The 26324-nt window shown below is 40.5% G+C and overlaps 1 protein-coding gene across 1 annotated transcript; it reads right to left on the bottom strand.

The window, feature by feature from the left end:
* On the bottom strand, window positions 1-26324 carry LOC134357072 (dual specificity tyrosine-phosphorylation-regulated kinase 2-like). Its single transcript, XM_063068386.1, has 2 exons — window positions 24431-26324; window positions 1-19 (listed from the first exon to the last, which is right to left on the bottom strand). Exon 1 carries the CDS (start codon window positions 26277-26279, stop codon window positions 24705-24707), a length of 1575 nt encoding a protein of 524 aa, XP_062924456.1. The 5' UTR covers window positions 26280-26324; the 3' UTR covers window positions 1-19; window positions 24431-24704.

Below are 26324 nucleotides of genomic sequence, written 5' to 3'. Positions count from 1 at the left end.
CGCCATCTTCTCCTCCCTCCTAATGGAACAAATAGCTGTATCTCATCAGTTTAACAACAAAATTAAAACCTATTTTGCACAGAAAACCATCAGAAGGCATATAGTCAGAGAATTAAGAAATACTTGTACCAGCCTGTGACAAAATATTAAGGTAGATACTGATTTTTTAAAAAGCCAAAAGGGAGGAAATCAGTAAAGAAACTGAGAGGTTTAATGAAATAATTTGAAAGCTTAGTAATCTCAATGTCATTGGCTTAGCTGTCAATGGTAGAACTATTCAAGCTAGGGATGTGGCAGAAATGACAAGGTGCTATACATTGGACCCTTCTCTTTGCCTTTCCCATGAAATTCAGGGCTCTTCAGCCGTACAGAAAAAGGAGCACATGACAGAGATAGTTTGATGAATGTAATGCGTTAATTGGGATATAGTAGTGATAATTTGGAAAATAACTTGGTGATATGGGGAGTTCTGAACCTTTCCTGATAAAAACATTTAGTTTACATCTTTGTCCTACAGAATATCTGTGAATTTTGGCTATTATCCATTGCAATTATAAACTCTGGAGAGCAATTTTTTTCTAAATGTTGCTTCCTCAGAATTCTTTGTGGTTGTGATAGACCGATTGAAACTGAATACAAATATTATTTCAGAATTGTATCATGTGGGAATTTGAAAAAAAAACAAGAAATTAAGTTTGAGTGAATATTAATTGCATAACAGTGCTGATGTTTTGTTGAAATTCAACGAAGTTAAAAATGTTTTGTTGATGATTTTCATTTGTACTCAGTGTCTGAGGCTTCTCACTTAAGTGTCCAACAATAATCTGCCAACATTGAAGGATTCCAATTGTCCTGATACCCTTTCTCCATGACTGCAGTGTCCTGGTGAAACCGTTCACCAAGTCATCACTGACGGTGCCGAAATTTGTGGGGAAGATTTCGAAATGGGAATGCACAAAATGAACCTTTAGTGACATGCTGCCCTTCATCACTTCGTATGCTTAAAGCATTTTGTCAACCAACTGCATGTAGTTTGTGCTCAGTAGTTGCCAAGAAAATTTTCAACAATGCCCTTGAATGCCTTCCATATGATTTTCTCATGTCCCACTAGAAGTTCTTCGAACTACCTGTCATTGATGACCTGTTTGATTCGTGGACCTATAAAAATGTGAACCCAGTAATTCTACTTTTGCCTTTGACAAACCCAAGTCTCTGACCAGGTCATTTAACTTAGATTGAGTTATCAGATGAGGCTCACTAAACATAAAGGGTTCAAAATCTGTATCAGTATCTGCGTCATTTTCCATTCCTGGCTCATGCATCATGGCATCTTCATCTGCCTCATTTGGACTCCATGTCTCTGGTGGCTTCAGTACTGGAAGACTATCGTCATGTGGCACAGGTCTCATGGCTGAACGGAGATCGGGGTATTCAATGGATTTCTTCTTTTTAGCAGAGAAACCAGACACTCTGGCCAGACAGAAATAGCAGTCTGTTGATCTTTTTGCGCTCACCATATCATCCTGAAAGCGAATGGCATTGACTTCCGAGAGTACCTCTGAGCCAAGACTGTTGCGCAACAAATGAGAGGATCCCAGGCTTTGTGTTGGTCACCAGTTTTACACTCAAAGTAGGCGTCATGGGCTTCCTTAATAAGGAGTTGTGCCCTGTCTCTGAGATTTAAGTGTATACTCACCACAAATGTAACAGAAAGTATCATGGCTGTTGCAACATTGGTAAGACATTTTGCTATCACAAATACTCCTGAAAATACAATTACTTTATTATAATGAGTACATACAATATGCTATGCACATTGACATGATCACAAACCAATATACATGTAAATGCAATCCATAGAATCCATAGAATGGTGTGTGCGTGATGCTTTTACAGCCTTTCTTTTTTTCTCTAATTTATTTTTTATTGAATTTCATCATCAAATAAACATTTCCATAAGATGTATTCAGCCTTTCTAAAACCTGCCCTGCCATGAGGCATCCACCCTGCCTGAGCATGCCCAGATATCCCTGGGCAAGATAGAAAACTTTTCAGCTTACATTTTGGGCAACATTTTAATTGACTTGAATTATGAATTGACATAACAAATATACACAATTTTTTAAATGGTGCACAATAGGGAAATTTCATGATGACTTTTCATGATCAGCAGCCCAAAATCCATGATACACCCAAAATTATTCAGGAACCAAAATCTTTGTTGTTCGATGTAATCAGCTTCTATTCCCCCATCCCCAGTACACACAGCGTTACTCACTAAAGCCCTCTGCCCTTCCCAGTGAATAACAGTAGGTCGCTGGGAAGGTTCTAGTCTGTCTGAGGGTCTTGTACCTGCAGCAGAATATCATTGATTGGAGTTGAATATGCACCCCATGCCTCCCCTTCCAAGATTACGTCAGAATTTATTTCTACACAATGAAAGCAACATGCAATTTACTTGGGAAATATGTATCCTTTGTTCTATATTCTAGCAAAAGAGCATGTCATTAGCACATTAAGAACAAGTAGGAAAAGCATTGGCACCTAGCATGCAGTGGCTAGTATCTTGTACTTTAGAGAGAACAGCAGAGTTGGAAAAATCTGCTATTTTTAGTAGTCTTTTGTTTTAGCCTTATGAAAGGGAAGTAAGTATAATTTTTATGGGGCTTGACAGGGTAGATATGGGTATGATTGCTCAACTGCAAGTGTCTTGATCTCACAGAAAGGGGACAATCATTCAGGAGAGAAGAATTCTTTATCTTACCCCCACCCAAGAAGGGGTGGCCCCTGAGTTATTGAATATATTCATAACCATGAGAAATAGATTTCTTAATATTAAATAGGTGGAGATATAAGATTAGTACAAGAAATGCCACTGAAATAAATGATCAGTCATAATCCAATAGAACGATGGTACAAATTTGAGGATCTATGAGGGCTCTTCCTACTTTTATTTCCTATCTTCTTACAAAAGTAGCTACTGGCCTAACCTGACAGTGCACAGCTTACTAAATGACTTCCACAAGATGCTTAAAAGTTTGCTTTATGGTATTGCAATACTTTCGATAATAGTGCTTGCAGACTGTCTAGAAATGTGCCTCAACCACTTTCTTTCTGCTGACACTAAGCCAGCACACCATTTTTGATTTTCTCGGTAATTCCAACCCTTACATATTACCCACTACTTTTGGTCTGCTTTCTATAGCAGCTGCTCATTCAATTGCCCACCTACCACAACCACTCTGGTTTGAAATGGGAAATAGATTTCCATGTCTGGGTTTTCAAAGCTTTCAGTTCCGAAAACATGTTTAAAATCCAAACACGAGGAAATCTGCAGATGCTGGAAATTCAAGCAACACATACAAAAAGTGCTGGTGAACGCAGCAGGCCAGGCAGCATCTATAGGAAGAGACCCTTCAGATCTCGGCCCGAAATGTTGACTGTACCTCTTCCTATAAATGCTGCCTGGCCTGCTGCGTTCACCAGAATTTTTTGTGTGTGTGCCTTTAAAATCCAAACACCTCTTTCACTTAAAACAAATCACATAGAAATTCAGGACTTATTTTTCATTTCTAATCTTTTTAATGCTAATTTAACACTCTTTACGAAGCATTTTTATAGGTGTTGTTATATGCTTAATTTACGTAAACCTATTACTGGTGTGAGTTGGATTCAGATGACTATAGTTTATTAATAAACCTAGCTGTTTGCTCCTATCTGATTAACAACAGGAGTAACATAAATCCCACTGTCTCAGCAATGAATCCGTGCTTTCACAGGGAAGAAAGGAAATAAAATTGATAAAATAAAGAAATATCTGGTGACTATTTCTTCATGCTCTATAAAATACCGCTTTCCTTCGCACAAATAATAACTGAGATTTTATCCAGTTACCTCCAACATGGAGCAGGAAGGAAGCTTATACTAACTGGTATTATATCATAAGTACCTGGGAAAACTTCATCAGATGTGCTTTCATTAATATTTATGAAAGTTTAATGGCATGAAAGCATCTTCCATATGGTGCCCAACCATATGGTGGCTAGAAAAACGGCCAGCAATGTCAGTCCTGAAGAATGGTCTCGACTCTCGATTGTTTACTGTTTCCCATAGATGCTGCCTGAGCTGCTGAATTCCTGCAGCATTTTGAGGGTGTTGCTTTCGATGTCTGGCATCTGCAGATTTTCTCTTGTTAGCAACATGAGGATCCCACCCACTCCACCTCTGGACTGTTTGACCCATTCCCATCAGGGAAGAGGCCACACAGTATCCATGCCAGGAGCACTGGACTCAAAAATGGTTACTTCTCCCGAGCCGTCAGGCTGGTCAACGCCTTCACCTATCAACCCACACCACCACCACTACATACCCATCAGCTAGCATCACTTCATGTACCTACCATCAGTCTATATATACAACAAACAAAAGAAGATCTGCAGATGCTGGAAATCCAAGCAACACACACAAAATGCTGAAGGAACTCAGCAGGCCAGGCAGCATCTGTAGGAAAGGGTACAGTCGACAGGAAAGAAAGGTGAGGAGTCAGAGGAAGAAAGTTGGGGGAGGGGAGGAAGAACCACAAGGTGATAGGCGGAACCGGGAGGAGGAGGAGGGGTGAAGTAAAAATGTGGGAAGTTGATTGGTAAAAGAGATACAGGACTGGAGAAGGGGGAATCTGATAGGAGAGGACAGAAGACCATGGGAGAAAGAAAAAGTGGGAGGAGCACCAGAGGGAGGAGATAGGCAGGTAAAGAGATAAGGTGAGAGAGGGAAATGGGAATGGGGAATGATGGGGGGGGGGCGGGAAGAGGTGAATTACAAGAAGTTCAAGAAATCGATTTTCATGCCATCAGGTTGGAGGCTACCCAAATGGAATACAAGGTATTGCTCCTCCAGACTGAGTGGGGCCTTATCATGACAGCAAAGGAGATCATGGACTGACATATCAGAATGGGAATGGGAAGTGAAATTAAAATGGGCGGCCATTGGGAGATCCCGCTTTTTCTGGCGGATGGAGCGTAGGTGCTCGGCAAAGCAGCCTCCCAATCTGCAGCGCGTCTCACCAATATACAGGAGGCCACAGCAGGAACACTAGATACTGTAGATGAACCTGTCGGACTCACAGGTGAAGTGTCGCTTCACCTGGAAGGACTGTTTGGGACCCTGAATGGTATGAGGGAGATGGTGTTGGGGCAGGTGTAGTACTTGCTCTGTTTGCAAGGTTAATCTCCAGGAGGGAGATCAGTGGAGGGGGACGAATAGACTAGGGAGTCGCATTGGGAGCAATCCCTGCAGAAAGCAGAAAGTTGTGGGGGTGGGGTGGGGAGAGAAAGATGTGCTTGGTGGTGGCATCCTGCTGGAGATGGCAGAAGTTACGGAGAATTATGTGCTGGACATGGAGGCTGGTGGGGTGGTAGGTAAGGACAAGAGGAACTCTATCCCTGGAGGGGTGGCAGGAGGGTGGGGTGAAGGCAGACATGCGTGAACTGGAAGAGATGTGGTTGAGGGCAGCATTGATGGTGGAGGAAGGGAAGCCCCTTTCTTTGAAGAAGGAAGACATCTCCTTAGTTCTGGAATGAAAAGTCTCATCCTGAGGGCAGATACTCCGGAGATGGAGGAATTGAGAGAAGGAGATGGCGTTTTTACAAGTAACAGGGTAAAAAGAGGTATAGTTCAGGTAGCTGTGAGAGTCAGTGGGTTTATAATAGACATCAGTAGATACGCTGTCTTCAGAGATAGAGACAGAGAGATCAAGAAAGAGGAGGGAGATGTTAGAAAGAAGCAGGTAAATTTGAGGGTAGGGTGGAAGTTGGAGGTAAAATTGCTGAAGTGGATGAGCTCGGCATGGGCGGAGGAAGCAACACCAATGCAGTTCTTCATGTAGTGTAGTAAAAGTTGGGGAGTGTCCTATATATATATATATGTACAGGATCTTTCTTTTTGTTAAATTTAAAATGGCTTCTCTTGTTATGTTATACTGGGGAATGCTGAGAAAGTCTCTAGCTAGACAGTTGCTTGGGTTATTAGAGATAGCAGGGTGCTATTAACCAATGGGTGGTCATGTATCGTTTTGTTTTCGGATACAATGCTGTATCATGTGACTGGGAATGGGGGTTTTTGGCGGGGAGTTGGAGGAGAGACGAGGAGGACGGTGGACGGGGTTTTGTCAGGGAGTTGGAGGAGAGACGAGGAGGACGCTGGACGGGGTTTTTGGGGGGAGTCGGAGGAGAGACGAGGAGTCGGAGGAGAGACGGGGAGTCAGAGGAGAGACGAGGAATCGGAGCAGAGACGGGGAGGACGGGGGAGAGACGGAGAGTCGGAGGAGAGACAGGGAGGACGGTGGAGAGACGAGGAGTCGGAGGAGAGATGAGGAGTCGGAGGAGAAACGAGGAGGACGGTGGACGGGGTTTTGACGGGGAGGACGGAGGAGAGACGGGGAGTCGGAGGAGAGACAGGGAGGACGGTGGACGGGGTTTTTGGAGGTGAGTCGGAGGAGAGACGGGGAGACGGAGGAGTCGAAGGAGAGACGGGGAGTCGGAGGGGAGAGACAGAGAGTCGGAGTAGGGACGGGGAGTCGGAGGAGAGACGGAGAGTCGGAGGAGAAATGGAGGAGTTGGAGGAGAAATGGAGGAGTCGGAGGAGAGACGGGGAGTCGGGGTAGAGACGGGGAGGATGGTGGACGTGCGGAAAGGCTCCGGTCGATTACTCCGGGTGGTCCCGAGCCATGAGTCGACAGGATTCGGGTGGTCGTCAGGAATCGACTGAGCTCCAACGGTAGCGCGCGAAGAACTTGGACTTTGATAAGTGTTGGAGCCTTTTTTTTTCATTACTTTCCTCTCTGTATCAAATTTATATTAATGTCATAGAATTAGTAACATCTATAAAGTGTACTCGTTAAAATTTACTGGGTGTGCTGGCTGATGATTGATGTTTGGGATTGATTCGGGCGGTGACTGACCCTGTGGGGAGTGTTGAAGCAGGTGCTGGGTGGGATTTCCCCTAGACATATACGAGCCAACATAATGGAACGTTACATATATATCAGTTACTTGTACTTTGTTTCTAATAAGATTGTTTTTATATTTATTGTTTGTTTTTGCTTTTTATTATGTTCTTTATTCTTATTGTGTTTTTTATGCTGCATCAGTTTGAGAGTAACAATCATTTTGTACTCCTTTATGTGTACTGAAGTATATTAATAAACGATGTTGAATCTCGAATCTTAAACTTGGCAAGTGTTGAGGTGGGAGAGGGTGACCTAGGGAATGCGGAAGTGCAGCAGCAGAAACAGTTACAATAACCATGTTTATTTTACCCAGAATCACATTTCTAATATGAAATGCTTTTTCAGGTCACCAAGTAAATAGTGTTAAAGATGATTTCAACAACATTAGTTCAGTGAAGGGTGTTCTGGTTCTATGACATCCTCACTGATGTGAAGTCCTTGAATGACCTCTGCTGAATTAATCTGCTGTGTTGGACTGAGAACAGCAATGAAAGACCAAATATTTTCAGGAAATGTCTTCAGCAATTTGTATGGAAAAGCCACTGCCCCATGCCAGATTGTAATTAATTAGAAAGAACAACCTCCCCTTTAAGTAAGACAGAAATTTATAATGGAAAAATATGTACAAAGGCATAACAACAAGAAGCACTTTTTGAAATGTACATACAGATCTGAATAGTGTGATTGCTAGAAACCTTATCGTAATTCACCATCGGTTTTTCATTGAAGGGATGGAGACTTCATAGGTTAAGCTAGTACTTAACCGTCTGTCACAAGCTACCCATGAGGAGATAGCAGTGAGCTGTTTCCCTAAACTGCTGCAGTACTAAATTGGTATTGAGAAATAATATTCACATTTACTAGTCTGGTGCACCACAACCCTCATGAATAGACCATAGTATGTGAAGAATAAGTGAAAATATTGCAGAATGGCTGAAACAGAACAATCGTAAATATGCATCTTTTTGTTACCTTTGCCAAAACCAGCAGTCTGCAGTTCCAAGAACAAATTATAAAATTAAATAGTCCGACTCTGTGAGGAAAAAACTAATGTGTGTTTTCATTATTCATCATGTGTGAATTATCAAAGTGAAAGCTTCCATATTTTGCTCTGTCTTGGTTCATATAGGGATGGATATTTAAAAAAAGAGTTCAGTCATTATAAGAGACACAGCAGGCAGTAAGTTTGTCTGTGATGGATCATTTTAATTTTAGCATTGTAAAACTTTAACCACTCTTCCCAGTTTTCCCAGTTCTGTTGGCACTCTCATTTTCAAAGAACTGAACAATAAAGATCCAAAATTATCTTTTTTATTAATGCTCAACTCTATTCTAAACAAAATGTTTAAAGGTATAAATAAACATATACATATATATTCACAAACTAAAACACTTTAAAACAAGTTTTTTTTCATACAATATTGACACAAATGATAGAATTGCAATTGTTATAAACTCAATGGCTGTACTGCATACCTATATTACATACAGCATCATCTTATTAAATATTACAATTTCATTTAGTATCTATTGCCTAAGGTACCACATCCTCTAATACCAACAGTCATTAACGAAGATGAATCTTAAACGAGTCCAACACTTTTGTACAGAAACACATCACAAACAGTCCTTATATTAATCTCTTATTTGCATTAAGTAATCAGAGGTATAAGGAAACACATCTGCCTATTGAGACAAAATCATCTCAAAAAGATAAAACAGTAAGTAAGTAATAGACACACCTGTACAATTCAAAAGTTGGTTTCACTGTGATAATAGTGGGTTAAGGCACAAGCCTGCAGCTGGGAATTTCTACTAACGTACCCATCAGGTTTCAAAAAAGGTGCACAATATCAGATTTGGAAATAGAAACTGACCCCAGCTATCAAGCCAGGTAGGGGTGACATTTTCAGAGCACGGAACTCTGTATTGATTTCATCACATAGCAAGTCATGCAAGGAGTTAGACGTCAGAGTGATGACATGTCCCCATATAAATGCTGTCATCATGTTGTGTTCAGAGAAACTATGGAAGAGACGCTAGCAAGTAGTTCTTATAGTAGTCATCATTGCCTTTATATGCACCCACCTTAATTAAATAGTAGCAATTCTGAAAATGCCAAATATACAATAGCAATGTGAACAAATATGTATTGGGAGTATTATTACACAGGTCCACAGGGTAAAAAAATGACTGGTATGATAGCTGCTACTATTCAATTGTGTGTATTGTATTTATTACTAAATACTTTTAGTCTTGAAATAATGGAAAATAGCTTCAAGGGCACATGTCATGTGTTGAATTATGAGATATGCTGTTATCTTGCAATTTTATTCCAAACATAATTGTGTACCAAACTAAAAACAATATAACCACTTCATCAGGAAGTGGGCGGAGATTCAATGGGATGTAAGGTTTGAGCCAGATGACCATGTCATATTAGTTTGTCGTTTGGTTTAGGATTGCCACTGCAATAACCCAGGTTTTTATTTCAGCAAATGCTACAAGGCCAATTCACAAACAGAAATATGTTTCTTAAGTTGTAATTGAGGATTGAAAGCTTTTCTCAAAATCTAAAGAAATAGATACTTCTAAAATAAAACAGGGGAGAGCAAAGTTTCCAGCAAAGAGGAAAACGATGTTGGAAAATTATGTTGCTATAAAATAATTCACTTTGTGTCTCAGTTATTTTGTGTAGTAACAAAGAAATAGCTCGCATGGACTTTACACATAATTCAGATTCAACATGCTAGCTGACCCGAGACTCTATCACATTATATCCCTGAAAATGACAAACTGTTCACCCAGGATTTAAATAACCTTTAGGTCTAACAAAACAGAATTGTCTCTCAGAGGATAAGGATAATACCCTGTTCCCAGACGTTCCATTACAGTACTTCTTTTGAAGAAAATTCAATCAAAAAATAAAAGGACTTAATTATTATAGAAGTTCATTCAAGCTGCCTCTCATGAATTTCTTTTAAAATATCTTACCCATGAAACAAAATGTTCCCCCATGAAACAAAATTAAGTTTTAAACAATCTCACAACCAATCACTCCAACTTAAGTTAACCAAAGCCACCACCATTGGTCCCTCCGAAAGATGGTTCATGTTCGAGTCCAGCAATCAGAGGGGTTTCTAGCATAAATCGAGATGCTCATTTAAATAGGGAGCACAGCAGGCTTACTTATTGAAAGCATGCCCACTGTGACTAATCTTATCCTTATCTGATGAGCTGCTAAAAAGATAGACTCACTTTCCAATAGTGCAAGACTGCAAAGGATACATAAATGTAACCACTTCTGGTAAAGAGTAATTTTTTCTTCATTTTTTCTCACCAAGAAATTGGTGCTGAGCTACAGATCCACAATTGTTAGTTGTATTCATTGGGTGATTAAACTGCTCTTCCTCATTATTCAATCTCGAGTTGTTAAGCTATGAGCACAGCATAACCAAACCTGAATAAAGAACTTATTAATCATGATATAATTAAGGTTCTAAACCAATATGCCAAAAGCTAATTTTAAAATGAATTTTCTAGAAAGAGACAGTCCATTAATTGGAAGAAAATGATACTTTATCTAATAATGATGCTCATTTTGACAAGACAATCTACAAAAATACTCTTAGCACTCATGAGAATTGTTAACAAACAAGATTTTATTATCTGAGACTGGGTCCAATGAGATAACATGATCATTGATTCTGATTATTTCTTTTGATTAGATTTTATCTCCAATTCAGCGGACTATAGCTTTTAAAGATGTAATTGGAGGTGGTGAATTTATTTCTCCAAAATGCTTTCTCCAACCCTTTACAATTTTATCTTTCCCTTTTGTCATGGTCCGGTCCATGAAGTCCGCATTCCGGTTCATGGTCCAGTCCATCAATCCTTATTCCAGGTTTTCTGATTTTCCCTTGTCCTGTTGCGTGCCTTAACTGAGGCACATGATTCTCATTTTGGGCTGGCTACATAAACAGCTCCTGGGTTCAGCTTCAGTTGCTGGACTTTTCCCTCCCCTTCCCCTTCCACCTGAAGCCTCGCTTGCATCCTCGCCTATTCTCGTCGTCAAGTTCTACTGCCGGAGCATTGCTGTGTCTAGATAAGGAACTGTCTTTCGGTGTTTCGATCTGTCTCTGTGTTCATGCCTTTGCTAGGTAGGTCCGACCGCTTGCTACTACCTAGTGTTGGGAACCATCTCTGTGACCATGCCTTTGCTAGGTAGATCCGGCCATTCGCCGCTACCTTGTGTTTGGAACCGTCTCGTCGTGTTCAGCATTCTGTGTATGAGTCCTGGCCCTACGTCCTGTTCCCAAGGAGGGGTCCTGGCTCTGTGTTCTGCATTCCTGTCTCCCAAGACCAAGGCTCTGTGTTCTGCATTCCTGTCTCCCAAGACCAAGGCTCTGTGTTCTGCGTTCCTGTCTCCCAAGACCAAGGCTCTGTGTTCTGCATTCCTGTCTCCCAAGACCAAGCCAAGGCTAGTCCAAGCCACGTCCAAGAACCTCATCTAGTCCAAGCCAAGGCTTTCTGTTCTCGTCCTGTACAAGAGTTCCACATGCAGTCCTGTAGCCTAGCCACGTCCACTCCTGTAGCCATGTCTTGTCCTCGCCTAGATCTGGGGTCCGAGCCCGTGTCAAGACCAAGGTTCCGGGTCCGTGTCCAGTCTCTGGCTCGGAGTCCTTGTCCAGGTTCCAAGTTCCTTGTTCCTCATCCAGGCCCCACTTTCCTAGTCTAGTCCTAGCCCAGGCCCTGTATCCTAGTCTCGTCCAGGGCCTGTGTCTTGTCCAGCGTCGTTTCTTCCCCACTTCCCTTGCTTTCTTGACACACCTAGTCCTGTTCCTAGTACTTCAGTGTCCGTGTCTTGCATTTGGGTCCACCCATCAATGCCCCCGTATGACACCTTTATTCATTATTGGCTATCTCCAACACCTTCATCAGTGAAGAACAATTTCTTCTATCAATAATACTCATTAGATCAGGTAAACTAAAGTGAAATTATCTTAATATAATTACTGTCACATCTGCGAAGGTTGTGATGTAAAGAAATTCTCTGACACAAACCAAGTCATTGACCTTTCATTTCTATGGCTCCATAAATATAGACATAAAGTTCTACATCATAGAACGAGGCCTTGGCCTAAATAGTCCATGATGCCCATCCCAGTTAGTCCCATTTCCCAACATTTGGCCCAAAAAATTTCTAAACATTTCCAATCCATGCACCTGTCCTAATATCTTTTAAAACTGATTATTGTACCTGCCTCAGACACTTCCTCTGTCAGCTCATTCCACACAGATCCTATCTTTTGTGTTTAAAAAAAGTTGACCCTCAAATTCCTTTTAATTTTTTTCCCATCACAACATAAACCTATGGTCTCTTGCTTTTGATTATTCAACTCTTGGAAGAAGAGTGAGTCATTCACCTTATCTATGCCCCTCCTGATTTTATACAACTCTATAACATCACCTCTCAATGTCCTACGCTCTAAAGACTAAAGTCCTAGCCTGTCCAACCCCTTCCTATAACTCAGTGCTTGAAGTCCTGGCAGCATCCTTGTAAATCCGTTCTGAACTTTTTACAATTTAATAACATTATTTTCTTCTATAGCAGGGCAACAAGAATGGAATACAATATTCCAAGTGTGGCTTCACCACTGTCGTGAACAATTGCACTATGAACTTCCAACCTATAGATTTAATACACTGATTTATGTAGGTAGTACACCAAAAGACATCTTCATCACCAGGTCTACCCGTGGCTCCACTTTCACTGAACCTTGTACTTGTATTCCAAAGTCTTTCTTCTACAACATTCTTCGGGGCTCTATGTTCACTTTGGAAGTCCTACCAGGATTTGACTTTATGCAATGCAAACCTTGCACTTATTCAAATTAACCAATTTGCCATTCTCTGGCCCACTCACTTAGCTGATCAAGATCTCTCTGTCTTTTTGATAATCTTGTTCATTGTCCACTACATCACCTACTTTAATGTCATCTACAAACTTACTCACCATGCCTGGTATATTCAAATCATTGATATAGATGACAAACAATGAGCCCAGCACCAACCCCAGAGACACTCCACTGGTCATGGGCCTCCAGTCCAAGAAACAAACTTCCACCATTATTCTCTGCTTTCTACCATCAAGCCAACTGTGTATCCCATTAGTCAGATCTCCCTGAATTCTATGCAACCTGTCCCTCCTGAGTAGCCCAGCCTGTGAAACTTTATCAGTGGCCTTAAAGAAGTCAATATTAAACATGTCTGTCTTGGTCACTTGATCAAAAACTCGATCAAGTTCATATGCCATGATCTCCTGTGCACAAAGCCATGCTGACAACCTCTAATTAACCCCTGTCTTTCAGGATGTATGGATATCATACCCTCAATATCCTCTCCAGAATTCCAGAATGGACTGGAACATTATTACGTAGTTGAGGTATTCTCTGCTCAACAATAAATTTGTTAATTTTAACGGTAAGATAGTGAGAAGAGATGACCCTATTAAGCAACATATGTTGCTAGTCGGCTGTATAATTAGCAGGTCCATATGTTCATAGTACCCTCTAATGACACTTATTACTTTTCAATTACAGTATCATATCAGTTTAGAAATTAACTCTTCTATCAAACAGATTTATACTAGTCATCATGTTTACCTCATGTTTGTTGTCTTGGTTTGTTATACCAACTGGCATTGAATTGGTGACATTGATTCATATTGTTTGATTAGGGCCTGGGGGTGGTCAGATGTTCGTACCTTATGGCAGGCTGAGGCCTGAAGAGAAGAGGAAGTGGGAACTCAGGAGAGATTGGAAGAAAGCAAGGCAATCTGGCATTATTGAATGGAACAGATGAGGAGATCAGAGAGTTGGTGGTTTAAGGAAACTCAGGAGGTTGTGGAAAGAGATGGGCATTTACAAATGGGACAGTTCAGAATGGGAAATCAGATCAGTGAGTGGGGTATTTGGGCAGTAGGAAGGTACCTGAAGAATGGACATGTCATGGATGTCAATCCAGCTGCGATTGTTACTCCAAGAACTACAAGATCTAATTTCCCCAGCATTGCAAAAGGAGGATGGAGAAAGAATCTCTGATCCAGAAATAGTGTCAGATACACGTGGGTAAATCTGAGAAGAAATACACACACAAAATGCTAGAGGAACTCAGGGGATCAGACTGTGACTATGAAAATTAATTCACAGTTGACAATTTCAAGCTGGGACCCTTCATCAGGACTGGCAAGGAAGGGGGATGATGCCAGAATAAAACTGGAGAGGGGGAAAGGGAAGGACGACAAGCTAAGAGGTGATAGATGAAGCTAGGTGGGTGGGAAAGGTAAAGGGCTGGAGAAGAAGGGATCTGTTGGAGAGGATAGAGGACAATAGGAGAAAGGGATGAAGGAGGGGCATCAGGAGGAAGTGAAAGGCAGGTGAGGAGAAGAGATAAGAGACCAGAGTGGGGCATAAAAGAAGAGGAAAGAGAGTGGAAAAGAAAAAAAAAATACCAGTAGGAGAAATCAGTGTTCATGCCATCAGGTTAGAGGCTACCTAGATGGAATAGGAGGTGTTGCTCCTCCACCCTGAGAATGGGCTCATCATGGCAGAAGAGGAGGCCATGGACCAATATGTTGGAATGGGAATGGGGACAGGAATTAAAATGGTAGGCCACCGGGTAAATCTGCTTTTGGCAGACAGAGTGGACCCCAATTTACAATGGGCCTCACCAACGTAGAGGAGGCTACACTGGAATCACCAGATACAATGGATGATGCCAACAGATTTGCAGCTGAAATTTTGCCTCACTTGAGCAGTATCACTGTGTTATTTCTAATCAGTAATATGGCATCACTTCCACTTGACAACCACATCTACAGTTATTCTATGCAATATTTTCTTTGCCTTTGCAAGTTATATGGGTAATACAGGCCTATCTATTTTCTTGCTCGACTACTTAACCTAGATTTTCCATCCTGCCTAAAAATGATTACCCTATTACACAATAAAGGCAGGGAAAGGAAGTGTCAGTTAAACTGCAGTTATTTCTATACTTGAGGTTTTAACAGGTAAAACAAACAAACTCAGAGCATAGATTGACTCTGAAAACTGGGATGTTTCAGTCATAACGGAAAGATGGCTGAGAGAAGGATAGGACTGGCACCTCAATATTCCAGGGTATAGATGCTGCAGGTATGACAGAGGTACAGGTAAATGAGGAGGAGGGGTATAGCTTTTTACATAAGGGAAGATGTTATGGCATGACGATATTCTTTGGGGGACCATCCAGTAGGCCATATGGGTAGAACTTAGATTTGAGGAGTGTCACTCTAGTGAGGCTGTATTATAACGCACCCCGCCCCTCTCCCCCAATAATAAGCAGAACCTTGACAAGCAGGAGTATAGTTGTAAGAATAATACTATTGTATTAGTAGGAGATTTTAATTTCCCTGATGTTGGCTCAGCCACCCAGAGTGTTAAGGGGTAGAATTTGTGAAGTGTGTCCAGGAGATTTTCCTGAGTCAATATTGAGAAGTTCCAACTCAGGAAGGTGTAATAATGAACCTCCTCATCGGGCATGAGGTAGGGCAAGTAATGGAAATGCCAGTCAGGGAGAACATTGGCTCTAATGGCCTTATTAATCTTAAGATGGTGATGGACAAGGACAGGTCAGGTGCACAAGTGGAGTCCTAAGTTAAAAGTGGAGTGTGTCCAGGAGTAGGATGTTGCTATTAGGGTGAGGGGTAAACTTGAGAAGTTTAGGGAACTTTGCTGACAAGGAATATTGACGCTCAGGCCAAAAGAAAGGAGACATACACTAGGTATAAGATGTTGGGACTGAGTGAATCCCTTCAAGTATATATAAAAGGGGGCTATGGAGAGAATAGAATCCTTTAGAGCTCATCAGGGCCACCTATGTCTCAAGCCATTGGAAATGGGTGGGATTTTTAATGAATATTTCTTCTTGGTGTTTACTGAAGAGAAAATCATAGCTGCTCTAGAGATCCACCCTTGGTGCGCCTCCTCCTTCCATGGTCCAATTTCCTCTCCTATCAGATTCCTTCTTATTCAGCCCTTTACCTTTTCCGCCTATCACCCCCCCCCCATCTCACTTCATACCCCATTTCCCCAGTCACCTGGCATTGTCTACCATCTTCCAGCTTGTACTCCTTCCCCTCTCCTCGCCTTTTTAATTCTTACTAAGAAGGGAGGCTTCTTCCCTCTCCTTTCTTGTCCTGATGAAGGGTCTTAGCCCTAAACTTCGACTGTTTACTTCTTTCCATAGATGTTGCCTGACCTGCTGAGCTCCTCCAACATTTTATGCATGTTACCAAAGTAAAATGCTGAATGATTTGTTGCTGGAAATAATAATAATCTCAGCAATGATGTTTGAAGGTAAAATAAAGTGGCAGTTAACAAAGATTCCCTCAACGAAGCAGGAATATAGAAAGAGGAAAATGTTAATGTTAATACATCGTAAAATAAAATCTCATGAAAGTTCAAATGGCATGCACCTAAGTCACAGCTGTAACTATCATCTTAATTTCCCTGACATAGTCTCTGCTTTTTGCTAGAGAAAATTTGTGTGGATGTTCACCGAAATACTTAAATGCTAGAGAGGGCATTCCACCACTCCCCAAGGTTGAAAGTATAAAAATTTGGTCCTACCTAATGCAGATGAATTAATAAAGCAGGTTGAAGAGGCTGTAGGGGGATCAGTAATCACAGAGTACTTAACTATAATGTTCAACTGAGGTCAATATAGGTAATTAAAGTTAAATGGCACTATAGGAGAATAGCATTCATAAGAACTAAATGCTCAAAGTAAGGAATAAATGAGAAAGAAAAATTTCTGTTCATTGATTTCATTATAATCCGTGCCCCTATGATTTTCTTGTATGCAGCTTGCTCTATGCAAGGCAGGCTATCTATGTGAAGTCTAGAATAATTTTGACAACATATCCATCTACACATAACATAGAAAGTAGTCAGATGTGGAAATTTATTAAAATTGAGATGGAATTCACAGCCAGCACAGAGTTGCCTATGTTTTCTGCTGATTTCCAAAAACAAACACTGCGAAACTCGCCTGGCGTGATGCAGACAATGTTAGTTTATGGCAGGAGATGGCCGATTCTCTCCGGATAAGACCCTGCAAGGAGAAGATCTTTCCTCTAAGCTTGTAATGGTATTATGTGGTTAAAATGTGTGAGTGGGGAGGGGAGTAGCAATATCAATCACACTCGCAAAAATTACCAAATACTTCAACAAGTTGTTAAATCTCACACACTGAAGCAGCTGTCACATCACTTTAGTTTTCAGACACGCAAAAACATTCAGAAATGCGAATACTACAAATTCAAAATCTTTTCGTAGTTAAGTAAAAAAACATTTTAAAAATCTCTAACACTTGAAGACATTGGGTCTGAAAAATTAAAGTTAACTAATACCCGATCAAGTCCACCGCAGCTGTTCACCTGCATTGAAATTGACAGAAAAGTTCTCTCTGCAGCAGGTGCAGAATGTTAATATGGGTTTCACTAAATTCTGGAAACCACTGAAGTTTCATAATCCCATGCTAGACTCCAAGAGAACTTTGAGATGGATGTAAGGGAACAGCCCAACACAACTTCATTGCTGCTGCTTTTTATCTGCATACATGGAAAGACTAAAATTCTTAGCAGTTATGCAGGGAAATGTCTCTCTCTTGTCTCATTAACATTTGCCAGCATAAACTTTTAATTAAGTACTTAACAACAGACGATATCATGCCACTGCTTCTAAAAGGCACATGTGGTATACAGCCCCTTGTAAGAAAGTAATACAGTCCATGTATTCAGCTCCAATGTAGGTCCAGGAAAACCAAGTGGCATAAGCCAATATATCCATCACGGAAATCTGCATGGAATCCAGTTTCAGGGCCCAGAATTGAATGGAGTCTCCTCACCTGGTATTTGATCTGTTGCTTATCGCAATATAGTTAATGAATAGCAGAACAGATTCAATGGGCTGAATGGCCTAATTCTGCTCCTACGTATTATGGTCTTATGTGTGTCTTTAACCAGTAACCAGCATGTTTACGTCATATTTTAAAAATGGGGCGGATCTCTGTTGCCACACATTTTTCCTATCCCTGGACCACTTAGTTCATTCCAACGCGGTCTCTGGTGTGGTTTTCTACTGGGAGCCAGCTCCCAGCACCCGAGGGTGGCTGAGTACAGCATTGTGCAAACTTTCAATGGCTTTGACAGGCAGTGAGACTCCAGGCTCACTGGCTGTCAGATCAAGCTATGCCACTATTTATGAATATTTTTGAACTTCATAGTTGTACCTATATAAAGAAAAAGTTTATATATTTCTTGCACATACATTAGAAACATTGAAACTAATACTTAAAAAAATCACTTACCCAATGCTTGGCAGCAGAGTTCACCCATTTACTTAAATTGGAATTGCTGTGTTTGATGAGTAATCTCACCTATAGGGTGATTGGTGCTGCCACTGGCTTAGGCCAATATCTGTGCAAGAAACTGTAACTACTGTGGGATTACCTGCATATGTCCCAGCATTAGCACTCATGTAAGGGCAAAAAATCTGCCTCAATTTTATTTTGTTTTAATTATTTACAGGAAAATTGAAAACCTACCAAAAATGCGTGCAGGATTTAACACAAATTGCAGCCTTATTACCTGACCAAGGCTGTCAGGGCATTTAACAGTACACCAATCAAGTCCTTATAATTACTATGGCATAGTTTTACTTGGCTCTTGACTCCCATGAATAGAGAGTCAACTTCGTTGCCATCCCCATCTACTACTGCTAAATGTGGCTGGCGGGATAATGGGTAGCAGACCGAGTTTATCTTCATTCAGACCTTGCCATGAAAATTGAATGAATAGGAAACTGAAAGGATACAATGCTGACCTCACAGAAAACAGTAGGAGAAATCGATTATCTCGCCCTAAAGTCTACACCATCTATGTAACCATTACTAGTATATCCCATGCCAAAATTACCGTATGTGGCCAAGTTCTCCATAACTTTCAGTTCTTTCAAAACTTATCCCCAGTGAACTAGTCTCCACTTCCCTCTAGGGTAAAGAATTCCAGAGATTCATGACTCCATGTAGGAAGAAATTTCCACACAACTTAGTTTTAAATTGCCACCAGTTCAGTCATGCAAATTTGATCAAGAGTTTGATCAAGATGTGTAAATTAAGATAATTTTAAACTCCAGCAAAATGTTGCTTTAAGAACTGCAAGGTAAATTGTATGTTCTTAAGCGAATCAATTGTGATTTATAATCTACAATGGCCCCTTTACGATAATTCATTACCACTATTATTGATGATGACTATTATTAGGAAAAGTCACATAGGTGCTTCTTCTTGTCACTGAGCAGTAAGAAAGTGGCCTATACCATGGGTGCATTAGCCAACTGAAAGCACCTATCAATGCTCCACAACGTAATCTATACTAATATCATCCACAAAGTCCACAATACCCAACACCAGCACACTGAAGTAAAATTCTCAAATAAAGTAACCTTAGCATATTTTTTGCAAATAATTTTTAAGTAACGGCTAGTTTTACAATTGTAGTGACAGGAACATCCAAAGTTAGCCAGTTAATACCTTCATCTTTGTAATCGCTGAAAAGAGGCAGTCAGGACCTTCAAATGAATAAATAATTGAATAAATTAACAACTAGATGTAGGCTGGACGATCACTCTTTCAGGAAGAAACACAACACTAAACACATAACTCCAACGATAATTTTCAGAAGCCATTGTCTGACTTTAAAGCATTCTTTCCTAAGATGCAATCAATAGTCAGATAAAATAACACAAAGTCATATCACACAGATCAGGAGGAGGATAGTCACCCACATCAGGCTTGAGCCTCCAAACAGCAAGCTATCCTATGAGCCCCAAGCCCTGCACGGTGCTTGTAAAATTTTCTTTGTTTTATATAACATAGATCCAATATCTTTTTGAAAGCCAAACAGGCAGCAAGTCTTAGATTATAACAATTCAGTGAATGAAAATAACATCTCCTCTTTCCCCGGCTTCCTCAGAAATGTTGCAGTCTATTTTAAACCAACGTCCATTGATTTTGAATTAGTCTGATGGGCTATGACAGCTCCTAGGTCTGCTCCCCAACTGACAGATATTTTTACTCATTGCCCCAAACCATTTTGTTGGCTCTCTAAACCTCTAGATATTCCTATTTTAGACTGTCAACTTTTATCAGTCAACAAAGGATACATTTTTGTTAAATAGACAAGAATGCTGATGAAAAACAAAAATCCATGAAGAAAAAGAGTAATAACTGAACATTGGTAATGGGAGGACAGGATAATGACCAAAAATTTAATTAATGTGACAAATTTTAAGGAAAGATAAAGAAGGCAGGGTTTAAGAAAACAGCTGCTATGTCGGAGGTAAACTTAATTAAATCATCACTTATCTCTCCACTTTGGTGGTGAGGTTTAAAAGATAAATAAAAGAGATTTAAAAGGTATATAAAGTTGAAAACATGGTCAATTGCAAGAATAATGAGAACTATTGTGCTAAGGAGCAGTCTAACAAGGAGGACATAAACTAGGACAAGTACTTTGAAATGGTCATAGGTCTAATAAAAATAGAAAAGTACTGTTTACTGAGATATGGCTCTAAGTAAGACATAGGATATGGATGGAAGCAATGAGAGCATTGATATGTATTAATATGTGGTATCAATACGCAATAGTTTTACTTATCACATATTGTACTGATATATGAAGCTGCCTAAGACATCAATAAGCCATTAAGATCTTTGTGAATGTGTAGGAATTTGCAGCAGACACATATAGTGCTATGGAGGCAGCTAAGATTGGGGATTGTTAACTAAGCTTACAATTAAATATATTTTGGAACAGTGACATTGGCCTTTTATCTCAATGCATTTCTGTAGCATCTAATCTCCTGGCAATTATATATTTCCCCTTCCCAAACTGAGGGATTCCACAAACTGTGGTACATCTATTGAAAAATGGAAATGGAATTAAAAATACAACTAGACAAACATAGTCTATTTCTGCATGTGAAAGATAATCTATAATTAAATACCTGTAAATTTACTTGATATATTATATACATATAGTCTTACCTGTTCCACAACAGCTTTTAGTCACACCTAAAAAAAATGCACGTCAGTATGACTAGACTGAGAATCTGATGCAGCCACACAAATCAAACCAGAAGTTAGGTTCCTCATCTGTATCACTCCAATGATCAGAGGAGTTAGCTGGACAAACTTGACAACATCTTTCTGCTTTATCACTAAGGAAATCAGAGTACAAAGAAAAAGAGGGTACAGCAGATGTCCTGTTTTTTGAACTTCAAAGTGTGTATTTCCTAACATGCCACACAAAAGTTCTACTGGAGTTTTAAAGTGCATGTCAGTAACTGAAATGCATTTGTATCAATTGGAGGCAACAAGTAGAGATGAATGATTTTTTTCAGTATGGGTATTTTGGGTAGAAATTGTATTGACATTTCAGTGGTTTTCTCTATATACAGATGACTTAGAATAGACACAAGATGAACCAAATGGAATTTGGCTGATGATGTTAAAGAATTCTGATTCAGTCTATAAACGTAAATGGATACTTCAAATGCGATAGAGAAAAGGATTCTGGTTGTAATCAGGTGGAGAATGAGAGGCCAAGACAAGAAAGGCCCAGAATCTCAGTCCTGATCCATCTACCCAGGAAGGATACCTAAATGAGAATTGCTTTAAATTCATCTGGACTACAATTCAGTTCCCAGCTAACTTGGTCAAATGGGGAAGCATCTCTCCCACAAGGGTCCAACTAAAATCCGACACTCTTCCTAGTAAAAAGTTATTTGGAAGAGGACACGCACGCTTCCTATAGTTTCCTGCATTCCTGCTCAGAAGTCATTTCAATTGGATGACAGCAGCAGAGGAAAAGGGCACAATAAAAATTTTAAACATTCTTGAAAGTCTGAAAACTACAGATGCTGGAAATCTGAAATAAAAACAGAAAGTGATGGAAATCCTCAACGGGTCAGACAGCATCTGTGGAAAGAAAAACAGAGTTAACATTTCAATTGTTTGTGAGGCACAATGATAAGTTATTTGCCCCATCCATCCCTCCTCATCCTCCCTGCAACTTAAAACTAGCTTGGGCTCTTTCAAGTTAGGAACTCTGTTTTCCTTTCTACAGAAGTTGCCTGATCTGCAGAGTGCTTCCAAAATTTTTTGGTTTTATTTATCTTAACTTTATTTATCTTACTTTCTAACATCTTTAATTTCATAGAGTGTCATCTCTCATCTCCCAAGATGTGGAGCAAGATGACAACAAGGTCCTTCTCGTCCTGAGGTTGTATGCTCCCAAGACTCATGACTCTGTACACCTGCTCGGATACTCATACTTCGTCGGGTCTGTTAAGAGGGAGAGATTTTCATTTCACATGGAGTTACAGTCTTCACTGAAGAGCAAGAAGTAATGATGGAAACATATGGCATTCAAAGGTATGTTTTAGAGGACTCAGGATGTGGCAGATGGGGCACACGATTACCTTAAGGGCCATTAACAAAAGCACACCTTTTGAGAAACAGCAAGGTATGCCTAATGCTTTGGTAAGCATTTCACCAGCACTGTGTGTACTTACAGAGAATGGAGGAGTTTCTTTTTCAGATGAGTGGCTCTTTCTCACAGCCCTCCTGCTAATGTATTTGATCAAGAAGAGACAGGCAATCTCCATGGAATTCCAAATCTAGCAATTAACTATTGATAAAAGTTTTCATCAACCTTTTTGCACTATGAATGAGACTTTTCTTTGGATGACAGATAGCCCAACCTTGGCTGCCCAAAGTCCAATTGACCTGCAACAAAGAGTTCAGCAAGGAAGGAGAGTAATGAAGACCAGGGTAGCGGAAGTTTGATCAAAGTGCTTATGGTTCCTACTAGCCCTTCCCCATCTCAAACAGTGGCAAAGCTGGCAGATTTTATGGCAAAGGTCCACTACAACTGCTGAGCCACTAAAGCAACAATATGCAAGGAAATCTGACTATAAACCCTGTATGCAGGATAGCACCTCCATTAGCTTGCCCAAATGTCAAAAGCCCTTCTTACACATGTAGCCAAAGGTGGTCAGGAGCAGCTTCTGGCTGCTCTTTCTGAGGGTCTTGTGCTTGGCCACCTCTGGGTCCCACTAAACCACAGCACACGTAGCACCCACACTGAATCTTTGAGGAGAATTGTTAATGATGAGGTCAAGGTCCAACTGTGCAGAACCAAACAAAACATGTTGACAAAGTTAGCACCATATCCTCTCAAAACTTTCTCCAAACCTGCACAACATCTGCTAATGGCACCATTCAGAGTGTCTTAATATAGAACCTGTAGGGCTAAGTACCTACTGACAGATGTGCTTCCCAAATGACTTTACGGTCGAGCTGTACTTAGTTTGACAAATCAATTTACAGCAAAGTTCAAAAATAGCAGTTAAGCTTGTTTATAAGGACCAATTAACATACAGTATTTAAATTGCCGACTAGTCTCTCCTTTGAGTGATGCCCGACAGTGGATTTTTGTGGATAACGCTTTTACCTCAGCGGAAACTCACCCATCTCAGGGGATAAGTTTCCACCCCAAATGCACACTGCAGCCATGAAGCATAAATATAAAAGAGCAGCCAAAAAACAGACATAGTATAGACATGTCTATAGAAAGACATATTTATCTTTTCTCTACTTGAGATGTACCAATGAAAATTCCTTTCTGTCAGCTTCGTTAATAAAACAGAAATTAATGCAGAGAAAACAACCGCAGAATGAACTCAAAGTATAAATAGCAATTGTCTTTCCTCCAAAGTCAAAAATAGAGGTGATCTACCCACAAGTTTTGCTGTTAGCAGCTTTGTTTAATTAAGAAAAATAGCCACATTTCTACAGAGTTGCAGGCCATTTGCAAACCCACCCAGGCAGTGGCATTCCCTGCGGATAAATTAACACAGCACCCTGAATCAGCAACTCTTGCCTCTTTCAGATAATAGTTCAGGCAATATATGTGACCAGCACCCTAACTTCCTCCATGCCTGGCCACTTGCAAAACATATAAATGTTCACCCAGACAACCAGCTAACCAATGGTCTGTTTCCAATGGGATATTGATAGTGATATTGTAACTAAGAAAACATTTTATTCTCTTGTGAGATTATTTTTAAAAGATTACGGTTATTTTGTTTTAAAAAATGAACAGATTAAAGCTACTTTCGTGCACAGCAACTTTTGTCAGTGAATACAAGGACACTTTTGGCCTACAAATGTATGGGGATCAAATGATTTATACACAACTATTTCTTTGCAGGTCTCTTTTGATGAGAAATAAATAACAATCCAATCAAAGAACACCTTTTCATTTGTGCATCCAGCCCAACTGCTTTACTGTGAATGTCAACGGGTAGTTTCTGTCGTTGTACAGTGTAAACCAATGCATACAGTGTGGCTTGATGGGAGCTGCCTCATGGTCGTAGAGCATACTCAATCCAGACTTGCAGCCTTGCAATAATCAAAACCCTGTTGGTTCAAGTCACATTGGAATGTAGAAAGGAAGAATTTGTGTTCCCTGTATACTGCATGCCACAAAAACCGAATCAATAATTATGATTTTTTCTCAAACATCCAATCAACTGACCAACTTTGGAAGAACAGTCCTCTGAGTCATATTGGGATTGGGATCATTATTTTGATTGGATCGCAGTTTGTTGGCAATATTAGCAGAAGTAGGAGGTAGTTTGGCCACTGCGTCCATGAGGGCTGTGGGACTTGCTGACATGCGTTTTGCAAATGTTGCTTTGTCATTTGTAGGAGGCTTTGGCAGGCGTCTTCGCAGCCAAGGGTGCCTTAAGGCTTGTGCTGGTGTCATGCGTAAGGAAGGATCCCACTCCAGGCAGTGTTTCAGGAAGTCAATGAAAGATTGATCATCACAGCCCTTTAGAGCAGTGGTCCAGTCCCGTTGACCAGGTGGACCACGATTCTTTCCTCTACGTGATCGTCCTCCATTCAAATGTACAGTCCCATCAGGGAGTGTTACAATAGAGGAATATCTAGGGTAACCCTTGGAGCTGATGAACATTTTGGCCCTTTTGGAACTTTCTAGCAGCATTTTCGATGGCATTCCTAGTAATTCTATCATGCAAGCCAGCTGATCTCCTTCATCTTCCCCTGGTAACAGTGGATGTCCAGTCAACAGCTCAGCAAGAATGCATCCCAAACTCCACATGTCAATAGCCATCCCATACCGGGCTCCCAGAATCACTTCAGGAGCTCGGTAAAAACGTGACTGAATGTACGTGTAAATCTTTTGATGGTCATAGCAACTGGACCCAAAGTCAATCACCTTCACTCCACTACGGCCCTGCTGCTTCAGCAGGATGTTCTCAGGCTTCAAGTCACAATGGATGATATGGCTCTTATGCAAAGCATCAAGGCACTGCAGGATGGAGTGTGCAAATTTACGAACCAGGGGCAGACTGAATCCTTGGAACTTGTTCTTTTTGATGAGCTCATAGAGGTTCATGCTGAGTAATTCAAAAGTCATACAGATGTGATTACGGAAGGAAAAACTCTCAAAGATATGGATGACATTCATGGTGTTGTCTTTGTCTTGCTTCCTCAGATGTTCGAGTATCTTGATCTCTTCAGCCGCTTGCCTGTGAAATCTCTTCTCATTCCGTACCATCTTCAAGGCGATGTATTGGTGGAGTTTGTGATCGTAAGCCTTCACCACCTGGCCAAAGCTGCCTTTCCCGATTACCTTGATGACTTCATATCGATAGGCTATGTGATCATGTGGCACATAAAGGTACGAACCCTGCTCATCATCATAGCTATTATTATTTGGTGCACCAATAATGCCTGGTCTCTTTTTAGAATTTGGTCCAACAAAATAGATTTCTGAATAGCTAGCTATTTCCTGTTCTTCGTATGGTGTAAGTTTGTGTATATAGTGTTTCTTTGCCTCCATTGCAGTCATTGGTTCCCCTTTAGGTCTAGTGGAAGCATCATAGGATTTAATGGAACTCGAGTTGCTTTTTAGTTGGAGAGAGCTCTCCAGCTTGATGGTAGGCAGGAAATTCTTATCATTGGCACTGTGACTACTGTTTGGTGTGGCACATGCTGTCCTTGTTGGCTCATGTTCTTCATACAATCCTTGACCTTGGAAGTGTTGATCACCTCCCACACAAAACTGATCATTCATGATATCTGAATAGTCACTCTCCTGAAACAGAAGAAAAACCAAATT

Source organism: Mobula hypostoma, chromosome 15 (genome assembly GCF_963921235.1).
Source record: "Mobula hypostoma chromosome 15, sMobHyp1.1, whole genome shotgun sequence".
NCBI classification, from domain to species: domain Eukaryota; kingdom Metazoa; phylum Chordata; class Chondrichthyes; order Myliobatiformes; family Myliobatidae; genus Mobula; species Mobula hypostoma.
Note: the sequence above shows the minus strand (reverse complement) of the source record. Positions and strands in the feature narration are given on the sequence as shown.

What these genes read in the sequence shown, in the direction of transcription:
- LOC134357072 (XM_063068386.1), bottom strand. Translation starts at nt 26,279, where the DNA reads ATGAATGATCAGTTTTGTGTGGGAGGTGATCAACACTTCCAAGGTCAA.